The sequence below is a fragment of the Ahaetulla prasina genome, chromosome 1 (genome assembly GCF_028640845.1).
Source record: "Ahaetulla prasina isolate Xishuangbanna chromosome 1, ASM2864084v1, whole genome shotgun sequence".
NCBI classification, from domain to species: Eukaryota; Metazoa; Chordata; class Lepidosauria; order Squamata; family Colubridae; genus Ahaetulla; species Ahaetulla prasina.
The window spans coordinates 267,105,559-267,126,897 of NC_080539.1; the positions used below are offsets into that span (position 1 = coordinate 267,105,559).

The 21,339-nt window shown below is 43.2% G+C and overlaps 1 protein-coding gene across 3 annotated transcripts in view; it reads right to left on the reverse strand.

Annotated features, from left to right (window-relative positions):
- Nucleotides 1-8,291: 8,291 nt before the first annotated feature.
- Nucleotides 8,292-21,339, reverse strand: part of PTPRJ (protein tyrosine phosphatase receptor type J) — a 129,895-nt gene continuing 116,847 nt past the window's right edge. For 2 of the 3 annotated variants that reach the window (XM_058158254.1, XM_058158264.1), the window contains 3 exons: nucleotides 20,458-20,618; nucleotides 15,696-15,831; nucleotides 8,292-15,158 (listed from right to left, as the gene is read on the reverse strand). In XM_058158254.1, coding sequence (XP_058014237.1) covers nucleotides 14,997-15,158; nucleotides 15,696-15,831; nucleotides 20,458-20,618 — 459 coding nt within the window. In that variant the 3' untranslated portion in view covers nucleotides 8,292-14,996. Of the gene's footprint in view, nucleotides 15,159-15,695; nucleotides 15,832-20,457; nucleotides 20,619-21,339 lie in introns of those variants that run through there. The other variant, XM_058158275.1, reaches the window with a different exon arrangement.

The following is a 21,339-nucleotide window of genomic DNA, read 5'->3' on the forward strand; positions in this document are numbered from 1 at the left end:
TATAGGCAAAAGGCTAAGGCTGGGAGGTAATATTTTAAAATAGACATCTTGCAGAGAAAGCCTCTGGCACAAAAAGGATCTCCTTATACCGAAGGAGTTAATCTGAGGCAGAGCCCAATGCAGCAGTTCACACTCGACCCATTACAAGAATGACTGAATCTCAGAAACAACCGGGGACATTTCCACACAGTTAAATAGTGTCTGCTGATGCTGTAGGTTTAATTTGGTGTGTCAGTAAATCATCCACAGACACAGAACAACATGCAGAGTGAGAGCCTTTGAATCTACTCACTGTGCAGCAAGGCATGAGTGTGGTGTCGTTCTCCAAGCAGTCCTTCCACAGCCTTCAGCAGAGCAATGTGCTTTTCACTCCCATCTCAAGCAATTTGGGGAAAGGAGCTGGAAAAGAAGTGATGCTTCAGCCAATTAAATCTCCTAAAACCGCCATCCACTCCACAGGAGACCATTCCTCTCTCGTGCCTTGGCTGCAGACGCAGGCATCAACCAATAAGGAAGACCAGCATCCGAAAGTGCAGAAAGGAGCATTGCATGCCAACTAACTGCATGCGAGCCTCTCTGTCACTAACCAGCCTAGAGGAAACTCCTAGCTTCTGGGGTGTGTGGAAGAGGGAATGTGACAATGGGAGGCATGGATTCACTCCCAGATAGTAGGCAGATCTGGAAGAGTTTAGAGGCACACAGAAACAAAGAAGATAGTTGGGGTTTCACTCTATACGGAGCCACACATTCTGTAATCATCAAAGTATTTTATGCCCAAGGGAATGTGATTCCTGTTGCCTGCTCCCTTTAGGTTTCCAATGGCAGACAGTGAATGGCTGTGTTCTTCTTTCATTCAGCTTATAAACTACCATACTTTTCCACCACTTACCCTAAGCAGTGTACGCTCTGTCCACAACAACAATTAAAGCACTACATGGCTCCCATTGCACTGAGGAAACATTTCCCAGCATGGATAATCACAGTTGCTGCTTTTCACGGCCCTTTCTTGAATGCAACCCCACGAGCATCCCTTAAGCTAAGACGGTGGAGAGATTCATAAAGAATACTGCAGTTTGCCATTGCCTTAAGCCAAGACTAAACACGCTTAGCACAATATGTGGATCCTGTTTGTGTCATGCTGTAGAATGTGCTTAACCATGGAGTATGCATGCAAATGGTAGGCTGGGCCAGAGTAGCTTTACGCAACATGTTTTCTTTTAACAGTCCTCAAACAGAAAGGAAGGCAAGAAAAAAGAGGGGAAATTCAAGGAGACAGACGACTTTAAATAAATACCTCCCCCTTAATTTTTAACATTTGAATAATATGTGCTTTCATACAAACCGGCTCTGATCTCTGTCTCTTTCTTTTCTCCCCTAAATAATACAATCTCCTCTGTCCCAGTTTTTCTAAACCTTGGCAACTTGGAAAACGTGTGGACTTCACCGCCCAGAATTCTGGCTGAAGAATTCTGAAAGTTGAATCCACACGTCTTCAAGTTCCCAAGGTGGAAGAACACTGTTCTATCTTAATTGGCATTTACTGATAGAATGGAGGAGGTGCAATGGGGATGCAAGGAAAGCAGGAGAGATTAAAAAGGAAGTTCATCAGGAGAAAATATAGTTTGTTAAGCTTTCACGGCAAGACCTGGCTTCAAATCCCCAGTCTGCAATAAAGCTTACTGGATGATGTCAACATTCAACATTCCTTCTTTTCAAAGTTATTGTGCAACTGAAATAGGACAGTTGAAATTAAGTATCCCTTTATACCATTGTGTTAACATTTTAAAACTTCTCACTTTATTCTCTTGAGGAAAATTCTCCCCAAATAATCACTTGGCATTCAATTGTTAAAATCAGAATTTACAAGCAAACCCTAAACACTCAACAGTTAAAGGCTTATTATATCTTTGGCAGTTTGGGAATCTTGAGATTATGGAGAAGTCTGACTGATCATGTTCTGGAAGATCATTTTCAGTTTCTTAGGACTTAGGATAGGACAAGATGATTGCTTTTCTTTGGCCTATGACAGGAGGCCCTAGCCCCTGGGCCACAACTCGGTACCAGAATGCAGACCATTGGGAACTGGACCATGCAAGCAGCGGTAAGTGTGCAAGCTTGCAGCTCCATTTGTGCAAGCAGTGGGTGCACGCACAAAACCATCCCCTCTCTCACTCCCTGCTGCCACAGCACAGAGAGCCAGAAATGTTGGGGACCACTGGCCAATGATATGTACTGCAGCGATCACCAACTGGTGGTCCGTGAGAAAATTTTGGTGGTCCGCAGAAAAATTATTTCCATTTTTAATATTGCACTAAATCAAGGATCCTCAAACTATGGTCCCTGGAATGGATATATGCAGTGAACGTTTCTGTTGCTGCACAGAGTCTCCCACTTTGAGGTCTTTTTGTGTGGGTCGGAGGGGGGCTAAATTCCGACTTGGGGTCTGCTTCGGCCTCCTGGTGTGGGGCTTTGGGTGAAGGAGGGAAGTGCCACTGGTGCTGAAGAGCCAGAGGACCTTGTTCCAGTGGGACTGCATCATGGCCTGGAACTGGCTGACCATCTCAGCCTGCTGAGCCTCCAGGTGCCTGTACCTGGCCTTGCACTCCCGCAGGTCTTCCCTCTGCTTGGAAAAACCTATGCTCGTGGTCCTCAGTAAGATGCTTCTACTGAGCCTCCTTCTTGGTTAGATCCAATTTGAACTGAGCTGTTTTGCCAACTATTTCTTGTGGTGGCTGCTTAGCTCCAACAACTGCTTCCTGTTGGGGCCCTAAGGAGCCCTTGCAGAGAGGTGAATAGTTCTGGCCATGCCCATCCAGTCACGTGACATAGCCACGCCCACCCATTAGGTGGATCATATTAGTGGTCCACGGGATTTAAAATTATGAATTTAGTGGTCCTTGAGGTCCAAAAGGTTGGTGACCTCTGCTTTAGATCCTTGTTGATCTAGATTATCAACTAGCAGAGGAAGACAAACAGGGTGAGTTCCAAGAAGTAGTTAATGTCTCATTAAACCTTGAAAAAAATGGGTCAGCCTCTCCTAAAGAAGACATCCCTTAACCTGGAGGGAGAACAAATATCCTATCACAAATATCCTTTCAGAGGTTGGTGGCTGACCATCTTTATACATTTTTGGAAGATACAGATTACCTGGATCCATTCCCGTTGGCTTTTGAACCTGATTTTTTGCATCAAAAGCATTTTGGACACTGTGCCAGAAAGTTTTATGGGAAAGATTGGAAGAATACAGTTCTGATCGTCCTTCTGAGTATTTCCGAACCCTTGGTAGTATTCACTAAAATTATCCACTGAATAGTTATATGAATTGGATCAGGAAATGCTGTACTTTCATGGTTCTAATTCTACCCCCCAGGATGTCTTCAACATCTTTATAAATGATTTAGATGAGTGAATAGAAGACAAGGGATATCATTTTCAGATGGTATTTTTCAGGGTAATATCTCAGAAACTAGGCTCAAGGTTCAAAAGGATCTTGTAGACTTGAGCATTGGGCCCTACCTAACAAAATGCTAATCAGTGGAGAGAAAGATATGATAGGATAGGATAAGATATGAAGATGAAGGGATATCACATATGAAGATGAAGGGATTTCACAAAACAGAGGGGGTCGATTTATTCTACTTAGCACCTGAGGATAAGAACCAATGAGCAGAAACTTCAATGGGATTGTTCTATGACATTGTTCTTGGGCTGGGCCTTTGGCTTTATAGTGTTGAGGAATACCTGCTGGGAAGTAAAGGCACGGTTTAATAATCAGTTAATGATTTAATAATAATCAGTTCAATATTGATTTAATAATCAGTAAATTAGCTATTGAGCTAGTAGACATGCCAGAAAGTATGAACTGGTTCTTTTATTGTAGGTATGTATAGAAGTGGGGCTGCACAGATTGACAATACTTGGATGTTACATTCCAACAAATAATGAGAATAGTGGAATAAGGGGAAGGTTTTTGGGAGAAAATACATGCTCCATTAAATGATATGGCTAGAGTGAATCAGACAACATAGTGTAGAAAAAGTTTAACTGGATAACTGGGAACCCCAAGAATCAATAATAACCATTATAAAGGGGATGAGAAGTTCTAAATGCCGGATAGACCAGGCTTTGGTAGTGTCAAGGGTAAATCTTGGAGAGAAATGGAGGAGAGTAACCTAGAATTAAAAAGAACAACTGCAGGAACAGAAAATACAAATTCTGTATGGAAAAATATTAGAAGACGGATCAAACTTTCAGCAGGGTGAAAATGGACATAAAAATCAGGATTTGGAAGCTGCTTGGAATACAGTGAAAAGGATTAAATGACAGATAAGCAATATTTTTGAAACAGCAAAAATTCAATCTAATGCTGGAATGCAGATGCTCCTTGCTTGCAACAGATCACACAACAGTTTTTGTAACAAATACTGGTAAGCACGTGGCTATAATCATTTCAGGTGATGAAAAATATTTTAATGCATTTTAATAATTGTAACTTACTAACTTTGGAAAACTAATATCCATAAATATGGACCTAAAGATAGCTGTGTTTCAATTGCCTTTAGTAGAAAACCTGGACTGAAATTCAATGTTAGGTATTCACTTGTTGAACATCTTTTTAAAAGCTTTTATAGGAATCATCACTCACTGCTGCCATAGTAAGACAGTGTAAGTAGATGGCTCAAAAGAAAAAAAAAACACAGAAATCTGACACAATTTATCACCTGCCATGGAGAAGCAGAGACCAATGACCCTGCTTAGCTTCTGACAGTGACATCATCCATCTCTTTCAGTGATGGAATTGATAAGGTGCTGAGCCTTCTGTAATAGAATTGCACGGCCTTTTCCACTATCTTCCAGATCTTCCTTTACCTTCCTTCTCCGTTTTAAGGGATCAGGTGGCTCAACTTTGTTATTAAAGGATAGCAGCTTTCCTACGTCCAAGTCCAGACAAAATCAAGCTCACTTATGAAGTTTAAACAGACTCTTACCTTGTATAGGTAGCCTTCACTTTCCAGCTGCCTCATTTAGCAGCTGTTCAAAATTACAACAGTGTTGTGTCTTGCCCGCTCTCACAGCAGCCGGGGCCTTCTTATCTGCTCCCGAACACGGAGGAATGTATGCCTCCCGGCCCCAGTCCTGGCTCCATGCCCAGACAAGCTGAAGAGGAGGGGGCACCTCCCGGTCCCAGCCCTGGCTCCATGCCCAAGCAGGCTGCAGAGGAGGGAGCACCCCCCGGCCCCAGCCTTGGCTCCATGCCCAGGCAAACGGATCAGCTAGACCCCTCCCCCTCCTCCACAGCATGTGAGCCTGAGGAAAGTTTATTTCCAACAGCTGCTGATTGGAGTGACCCTCGCATCAGAAGACTGGATAGGCGGAGGCAACAGAAGGAAGGGAGGGGCAGGCCTTAATGAGTGCTGAGTCATGGAGCCACACCCCATGGCCTATATAAAGGATCTGCTTTCTGGCAGTCTCTGAGTCAGGCAAAGTCGAACTTATCTTGCTGAAGTCACTTTCTGGTCTCCTGCCTGCTCTGATGACTTTGCTAGGACTTTGGGCAGAGCTGCAGAGGCAAGCCTGATTCGATTTCCGGCCGTCAGCGGAGGAGTGGGACACGACAAACAGTGATGAAAAAGTAGGTCCTCAAACTTGCGGCTGTTGTTCCTGGGGCAATGTAATTCGGGTGTCTCACAATGGGCATACATTTAGGATGGTTACAGTATCCCAGTCACAATTGCCATTTGCCCGGTTTCTGATCAGCAAACTCAATGGGGAAGCCAGCAGGAAGTAGCAAGTTGTGGTCATCTGAGAGTACATAACCTGAGGTGATTCACTTAATGACTGTGTTGCTTAGCAACAGAGTTGCCCATTCCAGTTGTGTTCAGTAAACGAAGACTATCTCTAAATGTAAAATCTTCATGGCTTATTCAATAAACTACAACTGGCTGAGCTCTCACAGCAAACCATTTTTTTGCTTTTCCACCCTTAGAATAAGACTTATGAAATCCCCAGCAAAATACCATGCAGTGATTCATCTATATGCTCTATTTCAAGCTTATAAACATGAATATAAGGACAGGATTTAAAAACCTTGTCACAGAATAAGATGACCTGACAAGCTGTTTACATTATAATGAATCACACAGGAAAGATGCCAACTGAAACCTTGATGTCAATATTTTATTGAGTTACTTTTTATATCACTAAAAATAATTCATTAAAATAAAAGACTATATATATATATTGCAAACAACTGTACAATAGAGGAAATACTGAAATTTCACTGTTATCGGGGCACACAGTCGTAACAGCAACACTTAATGCACAAAGAACATTCCCCTTTTAAAATTAGGCTTTAGGTAAATGGGAAAAAAATCTGGTTTAAACCATTGGCAAGCATTCAAAGAAAGGAGATGGATGGGCTTTTGTGTGATGTTGCCTTTCTCCTAAGAGGTCAGCCATGAAGTAGGCACAGCAGGGCATCTCTCTTTGGCAGGTACTGGGGCAGACACAGCCAACAAGAATCCCAGCAATCTTCTTCCTTTGAATTGGGAAACTCGGGTGCTTCCCATGAGCTTTAAGGCAAAAAGAGAGAAGATGGTTTGTACACTCCAAGGTGCTCCAGATCATTTCAAAGCCTATATTGAAAGGGAGTGCTTAACAAGAGAACCAGTGAAAAACTATGCCTATTAAAGCCACTTTAATTAGATTTCTAATACCAGTGGGTATCAGTAAACTGAGGCAAGAGATAAGCAAGTTTGGTGCCTGAGAAAAAGGGATTGTTGTGTCTTGCCCGCCCTCAGAGCAGCCGGGGCCTTCTTACCTGCTCCCGAACACTGAGGAATGTATGCCTCCCGGCCCCAGTCCTGGCTCCATGCCCAGACAAGCTGAAGAGGAGGGGCACCTCCCGTCCCAGCCCTGGCTCCATGCCCAAGCAGGCTGCAGAGGAGGGAGCACCCCCCGGCCCCAGCCTTGGCTCCATGCCCAGGCAAACGGATCAGCTAGACCCCTCCCCCTCCTCCACAGCATGTGAGCCTGAGGAAAGTTTATTTCCAACAGCTGCTGATTGGAGTGACCCTCGCATCAGAAGACTGGATAGGCGGAGGCAACAGAAGGAAGGGAGGGGCAGGCCTTAATGAGTGCTGAGTCATGGAGCCACACCCCATGGCCTATATAAAGGATCTGCTTTCTGGCAGTCTCTGAGTCAGGCAAAGTCGAACTTATCTTGCTGAAGTCACTTTCTGGTCTCCTGCCTGCTCTGATGACTTTGCTAGGACTTTGGGCAGAGCTGCAGAGGCAAGCCTGATTCGGATTTCCCGGCCGTCAGCGGAGGAGTGGGACACGACAAACAGTGATGAAAAAGTAGGTCCTCAAACTTGCGGCTGTTGTTCCTGGGGCAATGTAATTCGGGTGTCTCACAATGGGCATACATTTAGGATGGTTACAGTATCCCAGTCACAATTGCCATTTGCCCGGTTTCTGATCAGCAAACTCAATGGGGAAGCCAGCAGGAAGTAGCAAGTTGTGGTCATCTGAGAGTACATAACCTGAGGTGATTCACTTAATGACTGTGTTGCTTAGCAACAGAGTTGCCCATTCCAGTTGTGTTCAGTAAACGAAGACTATCTCTAAATGTAAAATCTTCATGGCTTATTCAATAAACTACAACTGGCTGAGCTCTCACAGCAAACCATTTTTTTGCTTTTCCACCCTTAGAATAAGACTTATGAAATCCCCAGCAAAATACCATGCAGTGATTCATCTATATGCTCTATTTCAAGCTTATAAACATGAATATAAGGACAGGATTTAAAAACCTTGTCACAGAATAAGATGACCTGACAAGCTGTTTACATTATAATGAATCACACAGGAAAGATGCCAACTGAAACCTTGATGTCAATATTTTATTGAGTTACTTTTTATATCACTAAAAATAATTCATTAAAATAAAAGACTATATATATATATTGCAAACAACTGTACAATAGAGGAAATACTGAAATTTCACTGTTATCGGGGCACACAGTCGTAACAGCAACACTTAATGCACAAAGAACATTCCCCTTTTAAAATTAGGCTTTAGGTAAATGGGAAAAAAATCTGGTTTAAACCATTGGCAAGCATTCAAAGAAAGGAGATGGATGGGCTTTTGTGTGATGTTGCCTTTCTCCTAAGAGGTCAGCCATGAAGTAGGCACAGCAGGGCATCTCTCTTTGGCAGGTACTGGGGCAGACACAGCCAACAAGAATCCCAGCAATCTTCTTCCATGAGCTTTAAGGCAAAAGAGGTGCTCCAGATCATTTCAAAGCCTATATTGAAAGGGAGTGCTTAACAAGAGAACCAGTAAAAAACTATGCCTATTCAAGCCACTTTAATTAGATTTCTAATGCCAGTGGGTATCAGTAAACTGAGGCACGAGATAAGCAGGTTTGGTGCCTGAGAAAAAGGGATTGTTGTGTCTTGCCCGCCCTCAGAGCAGCCGGGGCCTTCTTACCTGCTCCCGAACACTGAGGAATGTATGCCTCCCGGCCCAAGTCCTGGCTCCATGCCCACACAAACTGCAGAAGAAGGAGCATCTCCCTGCCCCAGCCCTGACTCCATGCCCAGGCAAACGGAGCAGCTAGACCCCTCCCCCTCCTCCACAGCAGGTGAGCCTGAGGAGGGTTTACTCCCAACAACAGCTGATTGGAGTAATCCTCGCATCAGAAGATTGGAGAGGCGGAGGCAACAGAAGGAAGGGAGGGGCAGGCCTTAATGAGTGCTGAGTCATGGAGCCACACCCCATGGCCTATATAAAGGATCTACTTTCTGGCAGTCTCTGAGTCAGGCAAAAGTCGAACTTATCTTGCTGAAGTCACTTACTGGTCTCCTGCCTGCTCTGAGGACTTTGCTAGGACTTTGGGCAGAGCTGCAGAGGCAAGCCTGATTCGGATTTCCCTGACCCAGCCGTCAGCGGAGGAGTGGGACACGACAGGGATGCTACCGCCTTACTGGGATGCAGCAATCGCATGAATGAATGAGTTCTTATAATTTTCTATTATGTCCCTTCGATCATTAGGCTTTAAGCAGCTTTGCCAATTAGATGTCCGTTATTGCTGTGTCATCATCAGGTCAGGCCTGTTTGAGACAAAAATACTTTAATATCTTAGTCCATTCTGTTTAATCAAGGTAGGGATAAATACCTGTGGCTATTTCAAACTGGGTAGCTATAGAACCAGCTGAAACACATTTTGGAGATGGACTATGAAAATAGTCTACAGTTAGAGAAATGGGACATTAATTAGGTTAGGATCCACCTAACCCCCGTTCAGCCATGCCACTTGCCTCTGCATATCACTTGTTACAACCTAGAACAAACTTGCTGCAGTCCTGATGCAATTGCTACCATCACCCTGATATGCTGAGAATGAAGAGGAAATGATTAATTTGAAGAAAGCAGAGAAAGAAATTAGGAAATAACAGTATTCTCTTTGCAACCCCCTAACATCTTTATTCACCTCCTAGTTTCTATTAACTATTTGAATTTATATATGAAATTAAGATTTCCTGGCTGAGAATGCCAAAGATTGGTTAAACTTCTTCCTCTGAGGTCTAAGAGCTGAAAGTTTGGGAATATGATTCCCAAGGCCTCTGTTCTGTCCTGCCATCAACTTCTATCTGGACTCAAAAGGTTTCCGTGGAAGCTGAACAATTGTAAACACCAGTTATAGAAGGAAAACAGAGTTGAACCCCATTTCTTCCCTCTGCCTTGTCTTGATTTTAGAGTTTTTTACAACACAGGTTTAGATTACTCTGCTCACTGCTCACTTCTGATCCTCGGGCCTTTCAAATTTTATTAAGAAATGTTTTTGCCAGTGTATTTATCAGCGTAAACGGTAAGCACATTTTTCTACTATTGCTTTTCTATAAAAAGATACCATATCTTTTAGTACAAAAGAGGCATAAATTCTGATCTTTCTGACCCAGCAGTTGTTTATTCATGGCTGGACAATCGCTATAGTTCAGTTTTTGGGTGTTATAAGGGAAACGTGTCACTACTAGACATGCGTTGCAAATAGCAAGATACTACTATATAGCAGTGAAGACAATTTTTGGTATCTTTTCACTGCCCTCTAATGGTCATCCCAGATTTTGCAGCCTAGATCTAAAGCCCTTATTATCTTAAAATCCATGAAGGCTGCTCTAGTAATAGCAATAGCATTTAAACTTATATACCGCTTCACAGTGCTTTACAGCCGTCTCTAAGTGGTTTACAGAGTCAGCATATTTTCCCCAATAATCTGGCTCATTTTACCCACCTCGGAAGGATGGAAGGTCGAGTCAACCTTGAGCCGGTGAGAATCGAACTGCCCAACTGCAGGCAGCCTGCCGGCAGCAGCAGTAGTCTGCAATATTTCATTGAAACCACTGCTTCACCATGGCTCAGCCTTTATGTGATTAGCATTTTGTTATCCTCCAGCAGTTTCTTTTTTCAGTTAAATTGTCTGCAAAACTTTTTTTCTCTATGCATCAGTTTTCACCAAAAGGTTCTTTATAATCTGTATGGGCTCTCATCAACTTGCAAAGGCAAAGTTACATTAAGAGGTGGGCTGCTTCCTATTTAACGTCCCCACAGAGGTAAATGATACACTTTGTATATGTGACAATGAGAAAGACAGAAGGACAAAATTATTAAAACCAAAGAAGGCAAGTAGAATGCATTTGGACAAACACACCAAAATCCAGTGCTATTTTACTGAAGGAGCAGAGTAAAAAAAAGCCACCCAAGACAAACTTCTGTTATTGTAGAAGCAGAATATACATTTCTATACAACAATCTGTAATCCAAACTTTATAACACTGGAATATCTCCAAATCTTAAACTTGAACAAGGCGAGTAGTTTTGCTCACAGGCTTAATGCAATGGTGGGTTGTGTTGACGAAAGCTGAATGAAATCTACAATACTAAAATACAACATAGCAATATAATACACTCAAATATCATACCAGTTTTTAATGCTGCCAGCGCATTGACTAAAAGAAATATATGAATCCCCTTCCCTTTTGCAAACCACGTCCTTCATTAAAAATGCCTTCATAATTTTAAGAACAGTGTACCAACAAAAGTAATTCAATGCAGAACCCTTCGTTTTTCATTAATCGTATCCATTACAAACTACAGCAGCATAATAAAACAAAACCAGAGCCATATACATATATATACAGTATATATGTATACAGCAACATATGCATGAGTGTGTATGTATTTCACTGCATAAAAAAATCTGTAGCTGAGAGTTTCAGTAGATCTTTGTATTTTTTTAGTCAAAAGAAATAGAGCAAATATGATTATTCTAACTACAGGAGTTCTTCAGGCTTTTGAAAACTATTTGCACAAGAATATAAACCACAGAACAAACAGGAATGATAATGAACCTGAGTAAACTCTATTCAAATAGAGGCAATCATTCATTCAATAAATCAAATATTGCACTTTTAAATAAATCTTCATCACAGAAAAGAACACAAAAATACAACCAGGACAGGAGGGGTATCCACCCCACCAATGCCATACGCCATTACAACAATGGTATGCAAACCACAGTTAAAGCTACATAGCTTTTCTCCTCCCTTAAGAATGCCACTCGTGGTCAGTCCTCAAGATCAACTGAAGTGACAGCTTTCAAGTGATAATCTTATTAACTTAGATAAACCGTTTGCTCTGAAATGGGCACTGAAAATGACCAATGTTGCTTTATTTTGCATGTGGTGAACCAATCATTACTATTCTATAAGTATCTGGAAACCTGAGAATGCATGGAGGGTGTATGTGCGATAAAGCTCCATTCAATGGGAAATCACACGAGTTTATTGCTACAGTATTCAGTTTGCAACACAATAACAAGTTTTAAAGTAGCTAGTTAATTAGATTTAATTTGGGCTCCAATTCAGAAAAAGGCAAATCCAATCCTTGGTTTGACTTTGAGATCTGAATGTGAAACTTAATTATGCAAATTTCGATGTCTCCACTGAGTGCAACTGGAAACCAAGTTCTGTTTATGTCTTTTTGCCTTTCTAAAGTACCTTCATGAAAATCGAAAGAATGGTAGGGTTGTGGTTATTTGTTTTTTGCCTTAGGGGCAGCAAGGGAAGGATGCAACTCAAATTTGGCCTCTTTGAAAAATGTAGAAGCCTCTGAGGGGCAAACAATACTTTTCCTCTCATTGGAAACTTTTCAAATTCTCCTCTAAATCATGCTAATGAAACCTGAGAGCAAAGGGTCAAATTTCAGATCATTTGCAAACGTATCAGGAGATGAAATGGGAGACGGCTATCTCCCAGTGCTTATACTTCCACTCGTTTCAGCAAGTTATGCTGAAAATTGGCCATTTTGTTACTGAATGTAAGCAGTGTAATGGTGAAGAGATGGGGGCCAGGTATAAAATCTGAATGTAGACTATCCCTTCCATGATAAAGGAACAAAACCTCCTAAATTTAAGTCAGATAGGTAAAAGGGGGAGGGGTTGTGCTAGGCATATGGAAAAACTACTTTTTAAAATAGAAAAGTTGCTGTTAAAAATCTTTTGGAAGATCTGAGCAACATGCCATGATTGAGATACTTGAATTACCATGGTCAAGCAGGAAGCTGTCGATGTGGTATTCTCAGGTCCCATAAGCTCCACCTTTGATATTCCTGCTTTGCACGGGAAAGTACTATAGGTAGTCCTCGACTTATGACCATAATTGAGCCGAAAATTACAGTCCTAAGTTGCAGCAGGACTGGACCTAATTTTATGACTTTTTTTGCTGCAGTTAAGTGAATGCCGTGATCTTTAAGAAAATCTATTTTACCCAACAGTTGTAGGGGAAGGAGTGAAAGAACCTGGAGGCAGAGTCAAAAGAGGAATCGGCCTAGAGTCTCTACATAGCCACAAATGGACTAAATCCAATCCCTCTTGAATTTCATTCCCACCTACCTAACACCAAGATAGTGCTAACCGTTAGTTGAGTAGCTTCCTATGTATAGGCATGATTAGTAATCAGTTTAACTGGAACTTTATGTGTGGTCGTAAATCTTTTCTGCCTGACAATGGGCGTCTTTTGCTGGAAATCAGAAGCAAACACCAGAAACTGATAAAAAATGTTGAAAATTGGGGCAAAAGCAATAAAAGTGAGTGTGTTGCCAAGTGTCCAAAATGTAATCATGTGACTGTAGCAGTGGAGGGTGGTGGTAGTGGTTTGTGGCTGTGATAACTTTGAAATCAAAATTATTTGCTTTTGGAAGGTCTGCGGTAACTTTGAATGGTCACTAAGCAACCAGTCATAAATCAAGGACTGCAGGTAGTCCTTGACTTATGACTATTTGTTTAATGACTGTGCAAAATGACAGGAGATCACTGAACAAAGTGACTGTCCTTGCACTTATGACCATTGCGATGCCCCTGTGGCCATGATTAAAATTTGGGCACTTGGCAACTAATATGTATTTAAATGGACACAGGCTTATGGAATTGCAATTTGAAAACTTCCCAGGGGACTCCCAATAAGCAAAATCAATAGGAGAACCTGGATTTGCTTAACAACTATGGTGATCCATTTAACAACTGAGGCCAAAATGTCGCAAAATCAGGCAAAACTCAATACTGCATCATTTAGCAATAGCCGTTCTGGTTCAATTGTGGTCATTAAGTCGAGAACATCCTAAAAAGCACTGATCGCTGGAGAGATGTATCAAATTCTTACCCTGAAGAACTACGAATTGAAAAAAACTTGATAAAACCATTAAATTGATAAGAAATTAAAGTTGCCAATTCATTCGCACACCTTCTCCATCTTTGCATTATTAGTTGCATACCCCTAATAATTAAACCTGAGGTCACAAGTATCAAGGGCTACTTGGACATCCCTTATATTTTTACTTAGAAATTAACATATTTTCACAAATAAGAGCTTGACTTCCTTTTGTTTCATAAACAACTGCTATTTCTCAATACCATTTTCTTTTGCGGTATCCATACTATTGTCAAATGTGATCAGCTATTCATAAGTATTACTAAGCATACAAATTATGACAATAGATGAAATCTCTAATCATTATACACATTGCAGTGAAAAGGTATTAAGGACACATGGTCAAAAACGAAAATGGTACAGAGAAACAGAACAACCAGGATCTTCAAAGGGCACAGAAAGACTAGTTTCACCACATTTTTTAGAAAAGTGGGAAATATTTTCAATGCATGAAAATAAAATTGGATAAATTTTAATTTACCCATGTAAGAAAGCCTTCTCCTTCTTATAAAACCAAAATATGATACGACAGTTCTGCTCACAAGATCAAGCAAATGAATTCTGCAATAAACCTTCCGCAGACTAAAGTATCATATAAATGAATGGTTGCTATTTCCAGAAGGAAGGAATAAGCATAGGTATTCCAGATAAATTTTTTTGAAAATAATCATATTCAAATGTTAGACATCATCTCAGAATTTCAATACAAAAATATAGATCTCTGATTATTTTGTCTTTAGCAAAATAGAAAGGCACAATTACATAATAAAATATCCTATTTATAAAAGGTTTACGTGTTCTCATTTTAAATAAAATGAATTTAAGAAGTCACTGTGGAATTTAAATGTTAAAGTGACCAATATACATCATTAATATTTCTGGAACACGAACAATAGAATCAGTATCCTATGAAGTCTGAACATGAACATGTTTAAAAAATAATTTAAAAGTGTCTGTATTTTTCATTCTTATTATTCAGCCAACGTTAATTTCACCAATAATATTTTGTTTTATCAACCCTCAATGCAAAAATTCTCTGCAAAATACAGTATAGATTTTTTTTCTTTTAACACTATATTGAATCCACAGTTTCCACTGGCAATTTAACACGTGCATCTTCAAAACATGTGCTGAAGTCTTTGTATATAAAGTCATACAAAAGCAGTGCATTTTTTTTCTCTCCTCTGCAAAAAACCCAAATGGGAAAGCAGATCATTCCTTTCTAGTTATACATGGTAGCCATTTGCCCTCCCAATATATGGTGATGATGGTGTGAAGTTCTCATAGATTGCCATGGCATCTGTGTTCTGATAGATGAGATCCATTTTCTTCTCTTTATTAGATTTAATAATATCCATAACACAGTGGTTTAGGAAGACATATTGGTCCTAAGAGGGGGAAAAAAAACAATGCAATTTTTACCATAGATTTTAGATGATGCATCCATCAGTTTAAAGAGAAAACCACACGTGTCTAAAACCAGTCATGATGAGAAACATTTTGTAACTCAGTCTCCAGAAACTGCTACTTACTTGGAAGCACTATGGAGAATTGAATCAAAACCTAAAAATAATCACATACTGGTAGTCCTCGCTTTGTGACTGTTCCAAGTTATTTGCCCAGGCCTGGCCCATTTTTCAAAGTTTTGAAGTTCCAGAGGCTGCACACATGCCTTGTCACGTGGGGTGCTTGCAGCCAGCTTGCATTTACAGCCATTTGCAGTGTCCTGCATGGTCACATGACCATGAATTTTGACATTTTACGACCAAAAAAAGGCTGTAAAATTGGGGGTGCTGTCCTGCGGTGACCCACCTTAATGACCATCATCTCATATAACCCTAATTCTCAGTTGTTACCCTTAGAAATCGAGGACTACCTGTATCCAATGTTTGTTCTGCACGCTTAGAATAACAGTCTGCCCGTACCTCTGTTTGTACCATTAAAGATCGATGCATTCGTAGATCGTAAACAGTGCCATACACATCAACTGTGTTCTCTATCTCCATCTGTTGTATCAAACGGTCAATTGAAATGAAAGTTCCTGTCCTCCCAACACCAGCGCTGTTAAAAAAAATGGCACGGGGTTGAATATTTTCATCTCACTCTTTTACTATCTTTTCCAAGCATTACTATCTAATCTAAAAATAGCACTGCCTAAATTTTCTCTCTTCTACATAAAGAAAGGGGAAAAAAAGGAAACTAATGCCCTAGTTGTCCAGCTGTCCCGTTTATGGGACTAGAGTACAATGTAATTATAAATATAATGTACTGCATATAAACGGAAACATCGTCATCGTTGTCTTGTCCATGGGATCACTGGATTACATGGATGGGGGATTGTTAGGAATCATATGGCTCCCGGCTAGACTGGGAAATTGGGAAGAAAAAAAAACCTTATACTAGAAGGTGGCAGTGGCAAATCATTTCTGTATTGTCATTAAGAAAGCTTCATGATTGAGAGCCTGACCTTAACTCTCCACCTGATTTGTTTTGGACTCCCAAAAAATTCTGCCACTTGAGGGAGCTAACAGTATTTCTTAATGGCTGAAGACAATCAAGAGGGACAGTTTGTTTCATCCCAATTTATCACACCCACACCCACAGACTAATGCAGTCTCTCTCTGATACATGACTAGCATGATAGCCCATCCTATTGTACTTGGAAATATACACACAGCTCTCATCTCAGTCCATTCCAACCCATGAAGTCACCCCATGGCAGCAGGACTCTTTACCAGCCAACTGATCATAGCTCAAATTTGGTTTCTTAACCAACTAGTCCTTTCGCTGTATATTGACTATTTCCCATGAGATACTCGTTTGCCGAACTACTACGACTGCGAGGTTCCCCCGCCTCGCAGGAATGGCCCTCCAAATTATCGAGGGCTTACCTTAACGAGGGGTCTTGGGACCCGGAGAGGTGGCATGCGAGGAAGAAGAATCTGTGGGGTTTTTTAAATAGTTTTTTAAACAAGGGTTTTTTAAGGGGGGGGCGGGATTTGACGGGTGGGGGTGAGAACCCGTCGGGGGATCCAGCCCTGTGCTAGTTCGCGACACTATTCCATCTTGTCTGAAGGCAGGGGAGGGCGTTCCAGGTTTAGAGGGTTGCTCAATCTATACGGTAAGTGGGAGAGGCAGATATGGCGGGGGAGGGCCGTGCGAGTTGAGGGAGCACGCGTTCGATGTTTGAGAGCGATCGCGTGCTCCGCCCTCAGTCCCTACCTGCCTCGGTGGCCATGATCCTCAGAGCTTGGATCTTGGCTGATGTTATGTAATGCCCGGTCCGTGGTTAATAAGGCTCCCTGATCTGCGATCTTATTCAGAAGTCCGCGGACCTTATGGGCATTACGGAAACCTGGTTGGGCCCAGAGGGGGTCCCCTTGTTGAGATGTGCCTCCAGGTTTCCGAGCATTTCATCAGCCGAGGCCCAAGGTAGGGGTGGGGGTGGCGGTTGTTATCAGGAGGATCTAGAGCCGAGGAGACCACTGTTCCTCAGATTGCCGGCTGTGAATCCCTCTATGTGCGGTGGGGCTATAGGAATCAGTTGGGCTTGGTGATCGCGTACCTGGCTCCTTGCTGCGTGACCACAGCCCTGCCCGAGCTGTTGGAGGTACTCGCTGCTGTGGCGGTTGAGACCCCCAGACTTATAGTCATGGGGGACTTTAACCTGCCATCAGTTGGCTTGTCATCGACGGCAGCTCGGGAGTTCTTGGCTTCCATGACGGCCTTGGACCTGATTCGAGTAAATGATGGCCCTACGCACACGGGGGGAGGCACACTGGATCTGATTTATATCTCTGGACAGTGGTTAAATGATCTGGTGTTAGATGATTTAGTAACGGAACCAATGTCATGGTCGGATCATTTTCTCCTTCGCCTAGACCTTCGAACCGCCATTCACCACCGCAGGGAGACGGAACCTATACGGTGGTTCCGTCCCAGGCGCCTGATGGACCCTGAGAGGTTCCTGACGGAGCTTGGGCCATTCCCTGAGGAACTGGCCCACGGCACGGCTGAGGAACTGGTCGTGGCCTGGGAACAGGCCGCGGGCGGGCCTTGGACCGTGTCGCGCCTTTGCGGCCTCTGACCCGGCGTAGGTCTCCTCCGGCCCCTTGGTTCTCCGAGGGGCTGAGGGAGATGAAACGCCGGAGAAGACGCCTGGAGAGCACCTGGAGGTCCAGTCGCCCGGTTGATCGGACACTAGTTAGATCCTACTCTAGGACCTACCTAGTGGCAATGAGGGAAGCGAGGCGTTCCTATGCCTCCACCCTCATTGCGTCGGCAGATAACCGCCCGGCCGCCCTGTTTCGGGTGACCCGCTCTCTCCTACATCAGGAGGTGCGGGATGACCCTCTGCAGGGACGAGCCGAGGAGTTTAGTGGTTATCTATACGATAAAATCGCTCAGCTGAGGGACGGTCTGGACCGAATTTGGGATGATCCAAGCGAGGGAGAGGAGGCACGTCTTGTTGAGCCCATTTGGGATGAGTTTGACCCTGTGGCTCCCGAGGACGTCGACAGGTTGTTGGGGAGGCTGCACGGCACGACATGTTTACTGGACCCGTGTCCTTCCTGGCTGGTACTGGCCACTCAGGCGGTGACACGGGGCTGGCTGCAGAGGATTATCAATGCTTCTTTGTTGGAAGGGGTTTTCCCTGCCGCCTTGAAAGAGGCGGTGGTGAGACCCCTCCTCAAGAAGCCCTCCCTGGACCCAGCTATTTTGGGTAATTATCGTCCAGTCTCCAACCTTCGCTTTGTTGCGAAGGTTGTAGAGAGTGCCGTGGCGCGACAGCTACCCCAATACCTGGATGAAGACGTCTATCTAGACCCGTTCCAGTCCGGCTTCCGACCCGGATACAGCACGGAGACAGCTTTGGTCGCATTGGTGGATGATCTCTGGAGGGCTAGGGACAGGGGTTATTCCTCTGCCCTGGTCCTATTAGACCTCTCAGCGGCGTTCGATACCATCGACCATGGTATCCTGCTGCGCCGGTTGGGGGGATTGGGAGTGGGAGGCACCGTATATCGGTGGTTCTCCTCCTATCTCTCCGACCAGTCGCAGACGGTGTTGACGGGGGCAGAGGTCGACTGTGAGGGGCCTCACTTGTGGGGTCCCACAGGGTCGATTCTCTCGCCCTGCTGTTCAACATCTACATGAAGCCGCTGGGTGAGATCATCAGTGGTTTGGGTGAGATACCAGCAGTACGCTGATGATACCCAGCTGTACTTTTCCACCCCGGCCACCCCAATGAAGTTGTTGAAGTGCTGTCCCGGTGTTTGGAAGCCGTACGGGTCTGGATGGGGAGAAACAGGCTCAAGCTTAATCCCTCCAAGACGGAGTGGCTGTGGATGCCGGCATCCCGATTCAGTCAGCTGCAGCTGCAGCTGGCTGTTGGAGGCGAATTATTGGCCCCAAAGGATAGGGTGCGCAACTTAGGTGTCCTCCTGGATGATCGGCTGTCGTTTGAAGATCATCTGGCGGCCGTCTCCAGGAGGGCCTTCCACCAGGTTCGCCTGGTTCGGCAGTTGCGCCCCTTCCTTGATCGGGATGCCTTATGCACAGTCACTCATGCGCTCGTTACCTCTCGCTTGGATTACTGTAATGCTCTCTACATGGGGCTCCCCTTGAAGTGCACTCGGAGGCTCCAGTTAGTCCAGAATGCAGCTGCGCGGGTGATAGAGGGAGCTACTCGTAGGTCCCATGTAACACCGCTCCTGCGCAGACTGCACTGGCTACCTGTGGCCTTCCGAGTGCACTTTAAGGTGTTGGTTACGACCTTTAAAGCGCTCCATGGCTTAGGACCTGGGTACTTACGGGACCGCCTGCTGTTACCACATGCCTCCCACCGACCCGTACGCTCCCATAGAGAGGGACTTCTCAGGGTGCCGTCCGCCAAACAATGTCGGCTGGCGGCCCCAGGAAGGGCCTTCTGTGGGGCTCCACACTCTGGAACGAGCTTCCCCCAGGTCTACGTCAAATACCTGACCTTCGGACATTCCGTCGCGAACTAAAGACACATCTCTTTATTCGCGCGGGGCTGGCCTAAATTGGATTTTTAATAGGAAATTTTATTAATTTTTAAACGGGGTTTTTAGTTTATGGTAATTTAATTTCAGGCTAATTTTTTAAATAAGTTTTTTAAATGACATTTTAACTTGTAGATTTGTATTGCTGGTTTTATCTTGCCTGTACACCGCCCTGAGTCCTTCGGGAGAAGGGCGGTATAAAAATCAAATAAAATAAATAAATAAAATAAAATAAATAGTTAAGATGCCATCACGTCAAAAACTGCAACTGATTGTTCTATTTCATTAACACACCCCAATTACTTAAAGGTCAATACAAAAGTTCCAGATGCCCCCTTCTGGCCAGAAATCCAAGGGTCAAAAAATATAATTAATACAAAATAGCTTCTCTTGTTCAGACAAGGTGAAAGCCAAAAGATTGTCTGTACTTTGTGTACGGAGTACTTCGTGTTTATGTGCTGGACTGATAGCATGCATTTCACAAGTGAATTACAATTGTCACCCCACAAATGGCACTGTCCCATCCTAGCTCATTGCATGGTTTTATAATTTTAAAAGCAGCTGTTTCTATGAATAGCCTTGCAAGACAGCCGCTCATTGTACCCCAAGCACAACTACACAGAATCATACTTAAATGTCAATAAAGGTATTATATTTGCACCTGCAGTGAACTAAGGTTGGAGAAGATGGTGGCTTCTGCTTCATGAATTCGTGCACCAAGTGCCTGAAGCTGATGAGGAGGTCAGTGGTTTCTGGAACCCCATGATCCGGCCAGGCAGTGAAGTGAAACTGACGCACAGGATGACTTTCCGGTGAATCACTCTTGTCAAAATACAGAAGAGAAGTTAGAATTCACAAAGGAATTATTTTTGCGGATGCCTTCTGGCAACTTGCTTTATTTTTTTAAAAATCTTTGTTCAGACAAGCTATCAAAGGGATCGATTGTGACTCCTCTTTACACTGGGTCCTGTGATAGCAAACCGAGGAAATGCACATTGGGAGACAAGGAAAAAGAGGCAAATCCAATCTAGCTGGGCAAATGTACATTTTTTCCTCAACCTAGTGCCCCCTCAGCTGTGTTGGAAGTCTATTTGCCAGAATTGTCAGGCAGCATTGCCGAAAGCAAAGCTCACTGGGAATTCTGGGAATAGTTTTTTGCATGATTGGGGGCAGCAGGTCGGCAGAAATCTACATAACTGGAAACAAAAACAGCAGGAATGAAATTAGATCCAAGGATAGCTGTGGTAGGAGACAAACCGGCAAGGATAAATACAGCAGGAAGATAAACTAAAAAAAACACACACACACACCCTTATGTTTATGAGGCCACATAAAAACCAAATACATTTCCTGATCTAAATTTTCTACCCAACATTTTTTATTTTTTTATGGAAATGCTAAAAGATGGTTAACTGGAATTAAATATAGTTAATGCAGGTGCAGGCAAACAGGCATTTATATATAGCTTTATTATGATCTTTACGAAAATGATTTATCCTCTGAATTTGGGGTATGGAAAAATTTATTTCCTCCATTTTGAAAC